The 13,703-nt window shown below is 46.8% G+C and overlaps 1 protein-coding gene across 1 annotated transcript in view; it reads right to left on the reverse strand.

Moving 5' to 3' along the window:
• Positions 1-7,146: 7,146 nt before the first annotated feature.
• Positions 7,147-13,703, reverse strand: part of LOC139240346 (lens fiber membrane intrinsic protein-like) — a 34,558-nt gene continuing 28,001 nt past the window's right edge. The window contains exon 5 of the mRNA XM_070868816.1: positions 7,147-7,208. Within this exon, the coding sequence (XP_070724917.1) occupies positions 7,147-7,208 (62 nt within the window). The remainder of the gene's footprint in view (positions 7,209-13,703) is intronic.

The following is a 13,703-nucleotide window of genomic DNA, read 5'->3' on the forward strand; positions in this document are numbered from 1 at the left end:
CAAACAGGGGGCATAGATTTAAAGTCATTGGCCTGTTCCTTCTCCTATTTCTTATGTTATTATGTTCTTATGTAGAATTAGACGGGATTTGTGCGGAAATTTCATCACCCAGAGGTTGGTGGGGATCTGGAATTCACCGCCTTAAAGGGTGGCAGAGGCAGAAACCCTCATTGCATTCAAAAAGTGCTTAATGTATCAGCCAGAGCTTCAGTGCTGCTAAACATTAGCCTCTGTAAGACTAAAATACTTTTTTGTTTCATTTTCTGCTAATAACTGTGCTTGCAAACCGCTCCAAGATGGCTGAAAACATGGGTTGACCAATATTTATTGACCCAAAAAGCTTTGCGAATTCAAAAGCTTTTCTCATGTGTTTTAACATCTCAGCTGCAAAGAGACAGCTCTCACAGGCATTGTCTTGGAATTGTGAAGAGAAGAGAATAAGAAACCTATCCATGGTGAAGGACTATCCCTTTGTTTTAGACCTAGACAATTAAGTACACGGTGGGCAGACATCCAGAAAACTAGTAAAGCATGGCTGTAACACGTGAGGTCAGCGCTGCAGTCAATGTGCGTGGTGACCTGGTCAGTTACCGAGAGAATCAGGGAGTTAATTTCCAATCGCTGACCAAGGCTGGAGTTAGCTCATGTGTGAGTGTCTTTGCATTGTAATCACTTAGGATATAAGCAATGTTTAACTGTTAACAACTTTAATGGGATTGGTCAGTGCGGGTTAATAATTAGAAATTATTGTGCATTTGATGCTATTGTGATTGCTTGTATTTCTTTCGACTATTCTCAGTAAAAATAACTCCTGGATACGGGTGAGAAAAGAAATATCCTGTATGTGTGTTGTTTTTGTCTCACAAGTCCGATCTCTGTAAAGTGTAGAGAAACAATATAAATTTTACAGGCTTAAACTGCGATATGTTCTTTATGACATCACTAAAACACGCATTACAGAAGATGGCTCTTGCTGGAAGCTGGCATCATGTGACTTGTCACATGACCCTTTTATTGTTCTACATCAGGAGTTGCATTACCACAGTAGTCCACCAGGTGGAGCTCTATATTACACTTATCCCTCCTTAATGATGAAGTAATAAGAACATAAGAAATAAGAGCAGGTGTCAGTCATATGGTCCCTCGAGCCTGCTCCGCCATTCAATAAGATCATGCCTGATCTTATCTTGGTCTCAACTCCACTTCCCTCCCCGCTCCCCATATCACTCCATTGTCGCTCAAAAATGTATCGATCTCCAACTTAAATATATTCAATGACCCAGCTTCTACAGCTCTCTGGGGCAGAGAACGCCCTAGATTTACAACCCTCTAAGAGAAGAAATTCCTCTCATCTCAGTTTTAAATGGGCGATCACTTATTCAGAAACTATGCCCCCTAGTTCTAGATTCCCCCATGAGGGGGAAACATACTCTCTCCATCCAGCTTGTCGAGACCAGTAAACATCTTGTCTGTTGCAATAAGAACACCTCTCATTCTTAAAAACGCCAATGAGTATAGGCCCAACCTACTCAACCATTTTTTCTTAAGTCTATCCCTTCATCTCAGGAATCAACCTCCTCTGAACTGCCTCCAATGCAAATATATCTCTTCTTAAATAAGGAGACCAAAGCTGTACGCAGTACTCCAGTTGTGGGCTCACCAATATCCTGTACAGTTGTAGCTGGACTTCTCTGCTTTTATACTCCATCCCCCTTGCAATAAAGGCCACCATTCTATTTGCCTCCTCGAATACTTGCTGTATCTGCATACTAACATTGTTTTTCACATACAAGGATCCCCCAGATCTCTCTGTACCACAGCATTTTTTAATCTCTCTCCATTTAGATAACAATTTATTGTTTCATTTTTCCTACCAAATGGAGCATGCACGATGCTGAGAATGTCGTGGATAGCACATTAAGTGAGTTGGTCGCACCACAGGTAAGGGTTAGGACAGATAGTGAATGGGTGACCAAAAGACAAGGCAAGAGCAGGAAGGTAGTGCAGGAGTCCCCTGCGGTCATCTCCCTCCAAAACAGATATACCGTTTTGGATACTGTTGGGGGAGATGACTTACCAGGGGAAGGCACCAGCAGCCAGGTTCATGGCACCGTGGGTGGCTCTGCTGCACAGAAGGGCAGGAAAAAGAATGGGAGAGCTATAGTGATAGGGGACTCTATTGTAAGGGGAATAGATACGAGTTTCTGCGGCTGCAACCAAGACTCCAGGATGGTATGTTGCCTCCCTGGTGCAAGGGTCAAGGATGTCTCGGAGTGGCTGCAGAGCATTCTGGAGAGGGAGGGTGAACAGCCAGTTGTTGTGGTACATGTAGGTACCAACGATATAGATAAGACGCGGGAAGAGGTCCTCCAAGCTGAATTTAGGGAGCTAGGAGTTAAATTAAAAAGTAGGACCTCAAAGGTAGTAATCTCTGGATTGCTACCAGTGCCACGTGCTAATCAGAGGAGAGGGAGCAGGATGGATGGCTTGAGCAGTGGTGCAAGAGGGAGGGATTCAAATTCCTGGGACATTGGAAGCAGTTCTGTGGGACCTGTAGAAAAGGGACGGTCTGCACTTGGGCAGGACTAGAACTGATGTCCTAGGGGTAACATTTGCTAATGCAGTTCGGGAGTGTTTAAACTAATATGGCAGGGCGATGGGAACCTATGCAGCCAGACAGGGCGAAGTAATATGGAGTCAGAAACAGAAGGTAGAAAGGTAAAAAGCAATAGTGGAAGGCCGAGTAAACAAAGGCAAGAAACAAGAAGGGCCACACTACATCATAATTCTAAAAGGACAAAGGGTGTTAAAAAAACAAGCCTGAAGGCTTTGTGTCTTAATGCAAGGAGTATCCGCAATAAGGTGGATGAATTAACTGTGCAAATAGATGTTAACAGATATGATGTGATTGGGATTACAGAGACGTGGCTCCAGGATGATCAGGGCTGGGAACTCAACATCCAGGGGTATTCAACATTCAGGAAGGATAGAATAAAAGGAAAAGGAGGTGGGATAGCATTGCTGGTTAAAGAGGAGATTAATGCAATAGTTAGGAAGGACATTAGCTTGGATGATTTGGAATCTATATGGGTAGAGCTGCAGAACACCAAAGGGCAAAAAACGTTAGTGGGAGTTGTGTACAGACCTCCAAACAGTAGCAGTGATGTTGGGGAGGGCATCAAACAGGAAATTAGGGGTGCATGCAATAAAGGTGCAGCAGTTATCATGGGTGACTTTAATATGCATATAGATTGGGCTAACCAAACTGGAAGCAATACGGTGGAGGATGATTTCCTGGAGTGCATAAGCGATAGTTTTCTAGACCAATATGTCGAGGAACCAACTAGGGGGGAGGCCATCTTAGACTGGGTGTTGTGTAATGAGAGAGGATTAATTAGCAATCTCGTTATGCAAGGCCCCTTGGGGAAGAGTGACCATAATATGGTGGAATTCTATATTAGGATGGAGAATGAAACAGTTAATTCAGAGACTATGGTCCAGAACTTAAAGAAGGGTAACTTTGAAGATATGAGGCGTGAATTGACTAGGATAGATTGGCGAATGATACTTAAGGGGTTGACAGTGGATGGGCAATGGCAGACATTTAGAGACTGCATGGATGAACTACAACAACTGTACATCCCTGTCTGGCGTAAAAATCAAAAAGGGAAGGTGGTTCATCCGTGGCTGTCAAGGGAAATCGGGGATAGTATTAAAGCCAAGGAAGTGGCGTACAAATTGGCCAGAAATAGCAGCGAACCCGGGGGCTGGGAGAAATTTAGAACTCAGCAGAGGAGGACAAAGGGTGCAGGGAAAATAGAGTATGAGAGGAAGCTTGCAGGGAACATTAAAATGGACTGCAAAAGCTTCTATAGATATGTAAAGAGAAAAAGGTTGGTAAAGACAAACGTAGGTCCCCTGCAACCAGAATCAGGTGATGTCATAACGGGGAACAAAGAAATGGCAGACCAATTGAACAAGTACTTTGGTTCGGTATTCACTAAGGAGGACACAAACAACCTTCCGGATATAAAAGGGGTCAGAGGGTCTAGTAAGAAGGAGGAACTGAGGGAAATCCTTATTAGTCGGGAAATTGTGTTGGGGAAATTGATGGGATTGAAGGACGATAAATCCCCAGGGCCTGATGGTCTGCAGCCCAGAGTACTTAAGGAGGTGGCCTTGGAAATAGCGAATGCATTGACAGTCATTTTCCAACACTCCATTGACTCTGGATCAGTTCCTATGGAGTGGAGAGTAGCCAACGTAACCCAACTTTTAAAAAAAGGAGGGAGAGAGAAAGCAGGGAATTATAGACCGGTCAGCCTGACATCGGTAGTGGGTAAAATGATGGAATCAATTATTAAGGATGTCATAGCAGCACATTTGGAAAGAGGTGACATGATAGGTCCAAGTCAGCATGGATTTGTGGAAGGGAAATCATGCTTGACAAATCTTCTGGAATTTTTTGAGGATGTTTCCAGTAGAGTGGACAAGGGAGAACCAGTTGATGTGGTGCATTTGGACTTTCAGAAGGCTTTCGACAATGTCCCACAGAAGAGATTGATGTGCAAAGTTAAAGCACATGGGATTGGGGGTAGTGTACTGACATGGATTGAGAACTGGTTGGCCGACAGGAAGCAAAGAGTAGGAGTAAATGGGTACTTTTCAGAATGGAAGGCAGTGACTAGTAGGGTATCGCAAGGTTCTGTGCTGGGGCCCCAGCTGTTTACATTGTACATTAATGATTTAGACGAGGGGATTAAATGTAGTATCTCCAAATTTGCGGATGACACTAAGTTGGGTGAGCTGCGAGGAGGATGCTATGAGGCTGCAGAGTGACTTGGATAGGTTAGGTGAGTGGGCAAATGCATGGCAGATGAAGTATAATGTGGATAAATGTGAGGTTATCCACTTTGGGGGTAAAAACAGAGAGACAGACTATTATCTGAATGGTGACAGATTAGGAAAAGGGGAGGTGCAACGAGATCTGGGTGTCATGGTACATCAGTCATTGAAGGTTGGCATGCAGGTACAGCAGGCGGTTAAGAAAGCAAATGGCATGTTGGCCTTCATAGCGCGGGGATTTGAGTACAGGGGCAGGGAGGTGTTACTACAGTTGTACAGGGCCTCAGTGACGCCACACCTGGACAATTGTGTACAGTTTTGGTCTCCTAACTTGAGGAAGGATATTCTTGCTATTGAGGGAGTGCAGCGAAGGTTCACCAGACTGATTCCCAGGATGACGGGAAAGACTGGATCAACTGGGCTTGTATTCACTGGAGTTCAGAAGAATGAGAGGGGATCTCATAGAAACCTTTAAAATTCTGATGGGTTTAGACAGGTTAGATGCAGGAAGAATGTTCCCGATGTTGGGGAAATTCCAGAACCAGGGGTCACAATATAAGGATAAGGGGTAAGCCATTTTGGACCAAGATGAGGAGAAACTTCTTCACCCAGAGAGTGGTGAACCTGTGGAATTCTCTACAACAGAAAGTTATTGAGGCCAATTCACTAAATATATTCAAAAAGGAGTTAGATGTAGTCCTTATGACTAGGGGGATCAAGGGGTATGGCGAGAAAGCAGAAATGGGGTACTGAAGTTGCATGTTCAGCCATGAACTCATTGAATGGCGATGCAGGCTCGAAGGGCCGAATGGCCTACTCCTGCACCTATTTTCTATGTTTCTATGTTTCTATAACCTCACATTTTCCCACATTCCACTCCATCTGCAAAATTTTTGCTCACTCTCTTAGTCTGTCTATATCCCTTTGCAAATTATTTCTGTCCTTCTCCCTACTTGCTTTCCCACCCATCTTTGTATCATCAGCAAACTTGGCTACATTACACTCGGTCCCTTCATCCAATTCATTGATATAAATTGTAAATAGTTGAGGCCCAGCACTGATCCCTGTGCCACCCCACGAGTTATTGTTTGCCGACCTGAAAATGACCCATTTATCGCTATTCTCTGTTTTCTTTTAGTTGGCCAATCTTCTATCCAAGCTAATATCTTACTGCAATCCCATGAACTTTTACCTTGTGCAGTAACCTTTTATGTGGCCATTTATTGAATGATTTCCTAAAATCCAAATACACCACATCCACTGGTTCCCCCTTATCCACCCTGTTCATTACTTCCTCAAAGAACTCCAGAAAATTTGTCAAACATGATTTCCCCTTCATAAAACCATGCTGACTCTGCTTGACTGTATTGTAAATTTCCAAATGTCCTGCTACTGCTTCCTTAATAATCGAATCCAGCATTTTCCCAACAAAAGATGTTAGGCTAACTGGTATATAGTTTCCTGTTTTCTGTCTGTCTCCTTTCTTAAATAGGGGCGTTACATTTGCGGTTTTCCAGTCCGCTAGGAACTTTCCAGGATCCAGGGAATTTTGCTAGATTACATTCAATGCTTGCACTATGGCTGGAGTCACTTTTTTAAGACTCAAAGATGCAAGCCATCAGGTCCAGCGGACTTGTCCGCCTTTAGTCCCATTAATTTCCCGAGAGAGACAGACAGACAGACAGACAGAAAGACAAACAGTCAGGTAGCGAGAGTGACAGAAAGAGAGAGACAGAGAAACTGAGAGTGAGAGACAGAGACGGAGAAAGATAGCGAGAGAGAGAGAAACAGTCAGAGAGAGAGAGAGAGAGAGAGAGACAGAGAAAGAGAGTGTGAGAGAGAGACAGACAGGAGAGAGAGACGGAGAGAGACAGAGAGAAACAGAGAGAGAGACAAAAAGGGAGACAAAGAGAGAGAGAGAGATAGAGAGGGAGGCATGGGGAGAGATGAGGAGAGAAAGTGAAGGCAGAGACTGAGAAATGGAGGGAGGGAGCGAGAGGGATGGGGCCAGCCTCAGTGTGATAAACCTGCTGGTGCTGATAATGATCCATATCACCATGTGTTTGGGATTGGAGAGAGGTTTAATCATTTGTTGGGAGTACAGAGTTTGCAGAAAGTTTCCATTCCCGCTCCAGTCATTCTGTCTACCCGGAGGTTTAACCTCCAACTTCATATACACCGGGGGGAGAAAGCTTTTCCATCAGAAGGGTCGAATGCCGATTGCCAGAATCCGATAATGCTCTGTCAGTTCCCGGCCGTGCTCCCGGAGAATCCGGTCTGTCCCAGCCGGATAATTCCCCTCTAGCGTGGTCCCGACATTCTCCTGCACTCATCCATCCGGTACGCGCACATGCAGAATATTCCTGGAAAAGGGAGATCAGTCTGGCATCGATGGGCTGCTGATAATCATCCCTGCCTTTGTGACCTCCAGACTCCGACTATTCCCAACGCTCTCCTGGCCGGTCTCCTACCTTCCACCCTCCGTAACCATCAGCTCGTCCACAACCCCGCTGCCCCCGTGTCCTAACTCGCCCCGAGTCCTGCTCACCCACCGCCCCCTGTGCTCGTTGACCGACATTGGTCCCGGTCCGGTAACACCTCGAATTTAAAATTCTCATCCTCAATTACACATCCCTCCTCGTCCCCTCACTATCTCTGTAACCTCCTCCAGCCCCTACACCCCTCCCTATCTGTGTAAACCCCTCCATCCCTATAACCCTCTCTATTTCTCTAACCTCCTCCAGCCCCTACACCACTACCTCGCTCTGTAACCTCCGCCCTCACCTACAACCATACCTAGCTCTGTAACTTCCTCCAGCCCCTGCAATCCACCCTAACTCGGTAACCTCGTCCAGCCCCTACGCCCCTCACTATCTTTGGGACCTCCTCCAGCCCCTACACACCTGCCTATCTCTGGAAACTCCTCCAGCCCCTACACCCCTCCCTCTCTCTGTAACCTCCTACAGCCCCTACACTTTTCACTATCTCTGTAAACTCCTCCAGCCTCTACACCACTCCTATCTCTGTAACCTCCTCCAGCCTCTGCACCCCTCAGCATGTCTGTAATCTACTCCAGCCTTCTACACCCATCCCTATCTCTGTAACATCCTCCAGCCTCTAAACCCTCTCCCTATCTCTGTAACATCCTCCAGCCCCTACACCTAACCCTCTCTCGCTAACCTCCTCCAACCCCTACACACCTCCCTATCTCTGTAACCTCCTCCAGCCCCTACAAACCTCCCTATCTGTGTAGCCTCCTCCAGCCCCTTCAACGCTCTCTTTCTCTGTAACCTCCATCAGCTCCTACATCCCGCCCAGATTGCAGTAACCTCCTCCAGCCCATACAACACGCCATATCATCTCTGTATCCTCCAGCCCTTCGACACCTCCCTATCTCAATAACCTCCTCCAGTCCATACAACACGCCATATCATCTCTGTATCCTCCAGCCCTTCGACACCTCCCTATCTCTGTAACCTCCTCCAGCCCCTACACTCCTCCCTACCTCTGTAATACCATTCGATCCCTACACCCCTCCCTATCTCTGTAAACTCCTCCAGACCCTACACCCCTCCCTATCTTTGTAATACCCCCCAGCCCCTACACCCCTCCCTATCTCTGTAACCTCCTCCAGCCCCTACACTCCTCCCTATCTTTGTAACCTCCTCCGGCCCTACAACCCTCTCAGATCTCTACGCTCCTCCAATTCTGGCCTCTTGTGCATCCCCCGATTTTGATCATTCCACCATTGGCTGCCGAGCCTTCTGCTGCCTTTGCCCCTAGCTCTGGAATTCCTGCCCCCGACATCTCCAAACCTCTCCTCCTCTCTCTCTCTCATTCTTTAAGACGCTCCTTAAACCGACCTCTTAGACAAAGATTTTGGTAATCGGCTCTAATCGTTTCTAATATGGCTCGATGTCAAATTTTTGTCTGATTTACGTTCCTGTGAAGCGCCTTGGGGTTAAATAAATAGTGTGGTCGTTGAGTGAAATTCATGAGCTTGTTTAGATTCGGCTCAACGATGACACTTGCTAATTGTAACTGGAAACAAGGAAAGTAACGCTTGCTAGTCTCACTTCCTCCACACGATGGCACTCTTCGTTCATTTAAAAAATCTTCAACATTGTTCATGGACTCAAAGAGCACCGAAGGAGAACCATTCAGCCCCTCGAGCCCGTTACACAGGAACAGGGAAAGGCCCGTTCTGCCCCGCGCTCCCCGCACCCCCGACCCCCGAGCGTGTTACACAGGAGCAGGAGCAGGCCCAATCATCCACTGCAGCCTTTTGTAGCATGAAAAGGGGAAGGCCCATTCAGCCTCTCGAGCCTGTCATATAGGAAACATAGAAACAGAGAAAAATAGGTGCAGGAGTAGGCCATTCGGCCCTTCGAGCCTGCACCGCCTATCAATAAGATCACGGCTGATCATTCCTTCAGCACCCCTTTCCTGCTTTTTCTCCAATACCCCTTGATCCCCTTAACCGTAAGAGCCATATCTAACTCCCTCTTGAATATATCCAGTGAACTGGCATCAACAACTCTCTGCGGCAGGGAATTCCACAGGTTAACAACTCTCTGAGTGAAAACATTTCTCCTCAGCTCAGTCCTAAATGGCCCACCCCTTATCCTAAGACTATGTCCCCTGGTTCTCTACTTCCCCAACATCGGGAACATTCTTCCCGCATCTAACCTGTCCAGTCCCGTCAGAATCTCATATATTTCTATGAGATCGCCTCTCATCCTTCTAAACTCCAGTGAATAAAGGCCCAGTTGATCCAGTCTGTCCTCATATGACAGCTCAACCATCCCTGGAATAAGTCTGGTGAACCTTCGCTGCGCTTCCTCAATAGCAAGAACGTCCTTCCTCAGACTAGGAGACCAAAACTGAACACAATATTCCAGGTGAGGCCTCACCAAGGCCCTGTACAACTGCAGTAAGACCTCCCTGCTTCTATATTCAAATCCCCTAGCTATGAAGGCCAACATACATTTGCCTTCTTTACCGCCTGCTGTACCAGCATGCCCACTTTCAGTGACTGATGAACCATCAAACCCAGGTCTCGTTGCACCTCCCCATTTCCTAGTCTGCCGCCATTCAGATAATATTCTGCCTTCATGTTTTTGCCCCCAAAATGGATAACCTCACATTTATCCACATTATACTGCATCTGCCATGTATTTGCCCACTCACCTAACCTGTCCAAGTCACCCTGCAGCCTCTTAGCATCCTCCTCACAGCTCACTCCGCCACCCAGTTTAGTGGCATCTGCAAACTTGGAGATATTACACTCAATTCCTTCATCCAAATCGTTAATGTATATTGTAAAGAGCTGGGGTCCCAGCACTGAGCCCTCCAGCGCTCCACTAGTCACTGCCTGCCATTCTGAAAAGGATACATTTATCCCGACTCTCTGCTTCCTGTCTGCCAACCAGTTCTCTATCCACGTCAGTATATTACCCCCAATACCATGTGCTTTAATTTTGCACAACAAACTCTTGTGCGGGATCTTGTCAAAAGTCTTCTGAAAGTCCAAATACACCACATCCACTGGTTCTCCCTTGTCCACTCTGCGAGTTACATCCTCCATACATTCCAGAAGATTCGTCAAGCATGATTTCTCTTTCATAAATCCATGCTGACTTGATCTGATCCTGTCACCGCTTTCCAAATATGCTGCTATTTCGACCTTCGTGATCGATTCCAACATTTTCCCCACTACTGATGTCAAGCTAAGCAGTCTATAATTACCCGTTTTCTCTCTCCCTCCTTTTTAAAAAAGTGGTATTACATTACCTACCCTCCAGTCCATGGGAACTGATCCAGAATCGATAGACTGTTGCAAAATGATCACCAATGCATCTACTATTTCTAGGGCCACTTCCTTAAGTACTCTGGGATGCAGACTATCAGGCCCCGGGGATTTATCGGCCTTCAATCCCATCAATTTCCCTCACACAATTTCCCACCTAATAAGGATATCCTTCAGTTGCTCCTTCTCACTAGACTGTCGGTCCCCTAGTATCTTCGGAAGGTTATTTGTATCTTCCTTCGTGAAGACAGAACCGAAGTATTGGTTCAATCGGTCTGCCATTTCTTTGCTCCCCATTCTAATTTCATCTGAATCCGACTGCAAGGGACCTACGTTTGTCTTTACTAATCTTTTTCTCTTCACATATTTATGGAAGCTTTTCAGTCAGTTTTTATATTCCCTGCAAGCTTCCTCTTGTACTCTATTTGCCCCCTCTTAATTAAACCCTTCGACCTCCTCTGTTTCTCCCAGTCCTCAGGTTTGTTGCTTTTTCTAGCCAATTTATATGCCTCTGCCTTGGCTTTAACACTATCCTTAATTTCTTTTGTTAGCCATGGTTGAGCCACTTTCCCAGTTTTATTTTTTACTGCAGACAGTGATGTACATTTGCTGAAGTCCATGTGATCTTTAAATGTTTGCCATTGCTTATCCACCGTCAACCCTTTTAGTACCGTTTGCCAGTCTATTCTAGCCAATTCACGCCTCATACCGTCGAAGTTACCTTTCCTTAAGTTCAGGACCCTAGTTTCCGAATTAACTTTGTCACTCTCCATCCTCATAAGGAATTCTATCATATTATGGTCACTTTTCCCCAAAGGACCTCGCACAACAAGATTGCTAATTAGTTCCTTCTCATTACACAATACCCAGTCTAGGATGGCCAGCTCCCTGGTTGATTCCTTGACATATTGGTCTAGAAAACCATCCCTAATACACTCCAGGAAATTCTACTCCACCGCATTGCTACCAGTTAGGTTAGCCCAATCAATGTATAGATTAAAGTCGCTCATGATTACCGCTGTACCTTTATTGCACACATCCCTTATTTTTTTTTGATGCTGTCCCCAACCTCACTACTACTATTTGCTGGTCTATACACAACACCCACGAGCGTTTTCTGCCCTTTGGAATTCTGCAGCTCCACCCATACCGATTCCACATCTTTCAGGCTAATGTCCTTCCTTACAATTGCATTGATTTCATCTTTAACCAGCAACACCACTCCGCCTCCTTTTCCTTTCTGTCTATCCTTCCTAACAGGTGGAGGCCCATTCAGCCCCTCGAACCTGTTACACAGGAACAGGAGAAGGACCATACAGCCCCTCGAGCCTGTTACACAGGAAGAGGAGGAGGCCCATTCATCCCCTCGAGCCTGATACACACGAACAACAGGAGGCCCATTCAGCCCCTTGGGCCTGGCATTTCGGAACAGGAGGAAGCCCATTCAGCCCTTCGCGCCTGTTACAGAGGAACATGAGTTCATCATTTATCCTCATGAGGGATGAGAGGTTTAGTGAGCAAGCACCTGAGATTCAGCTCATGCAGCTGAAGGCACGGCCACCAATGGTTGAGCGATTCTAATCAGGGATGCTCAGGATTTGAGAATTTGATGAGCGCCGACATCTTGGGGGTAGTGGGGCTGGAGGAGATCGGGTGGTGTGTGATGGGTGGGGAACGTGGGACATGGGCAGGGGTCGGAGGGGGGGTGGGTGTTGCTTGGAGTAATTTGAAATTTAGAATTTTGAAATTGAGGCATTAATTAATTGGGAGCACAGGGGGTGATGTGTGAGCGGGACTCGGTGCGATTTAGGACACGGGGGCAGCCGAGTTTTGGATCCCCTCTAGTTTACGTAGGGTAGAATGTGGGAGGCCGGCCAGGAGTGCTTTGGGATCGTCAAGCCTGCAGGTAACAAAGGCACGGATGAGGGTTTATGCAGCAGATGAACTGAGGCAGGGGCGGAGACGGATGGTGTTACGGAGTGGGAAATCGCCAGTGTTAGTGATGCAGTGGATATGTGGTCAGAAGCTCATTTCAGGGTCAAATATGACACCAAGGTTGTGAACAGTGTGGTTCAGCCTGAGACAGAAGTTGGGGAGAGGGATGGAGTCAGTGGTTAGAGGATGCAATTTGTGGTCTTTGTTATGCTGCGGATATGTGCTCGAAGGCAGACTCCCCAGTCTGAAAAGCGATAAAGCATCCCCTGAGGACGACACAATGAATTCTCTTTAGTCCAATTCTGAGGCGAGGCTGATAATAATCAGGAGATATTTAGTCCTTCCCCATCGAGCTTCCTGCATCCACTGAAGACGATCCTTTCTCCTCGTTTCTGATGGAGAAAATGTTGGAAAGTTCCAAAATTGTGTCGTTTTTGGTTTTACTTGCCATTTCTCTTTTTAGCAAAATATCTGTGGTTATATGCATCCGTTCTTCAAGCTTGAGCAGGTTGAACAGAGGTATTTAGTCGTCCATTCAGTTGATTATATGTCACAAATTGACAATGTTAGCTTGTCAAAGAAAGAAATACTTCATCTTGCACATTCGACGGGAGAGTTGGGTACTGGAGGGATGGGCTTCGATGGAGGAGTTAGGGGACTGGAGGGATGGGCTTCGATGGAGGAGTTAGGGGACTGGAGGGATGGGCTTCGATGGGGGAGTTAGGGGACGGGAGGGATGGGCTTCGATGGGGGAGTTAGGGGACTGGAGGGATGGGCTTCGATGGGGGAGTTAGGGGACGAGAGGGATGGGCTTCGATGGGGGAGTTAGGGGACTGGAGGGATGGGCTTCGATGGGGGAGTTAGGGGACGGGAGGGATGGGCTTCGATGGGGAGTTAGGGGACTGGAGGGATGGGCTTCGATGGGAGAGTTAGGGGACTGGAGGGATGGGCTTCGATGGGGGAGTTAGGGGACTGGAGGGATGGGCTTCGATGGGGGAGTTAGGGGACTGGAGGGATGGGCTTCGATGGGGAGTTAGGGGACTGGAGGGATGGGCTTCGATGGGAGAGTTAGTGTACTGGAGGGATGGGCTTCGATGGGAGGGTTAGGGGACTG

This window comes from Pristiophorus japonicus, chromosome 31, assembly GCF_044704955.1.
Source record: "Pristiophorus japonicus isolate sPriJap1 chromosome 31, sPriJap1.hap1, whole genome shotgun sequence".
Taxonomy (NCBI): Eukaryota; Metazoa; Chordata; class Chondrichthyes; family Pristiophoridae; genus Pristiophorus; species Pristiophorus japonicus.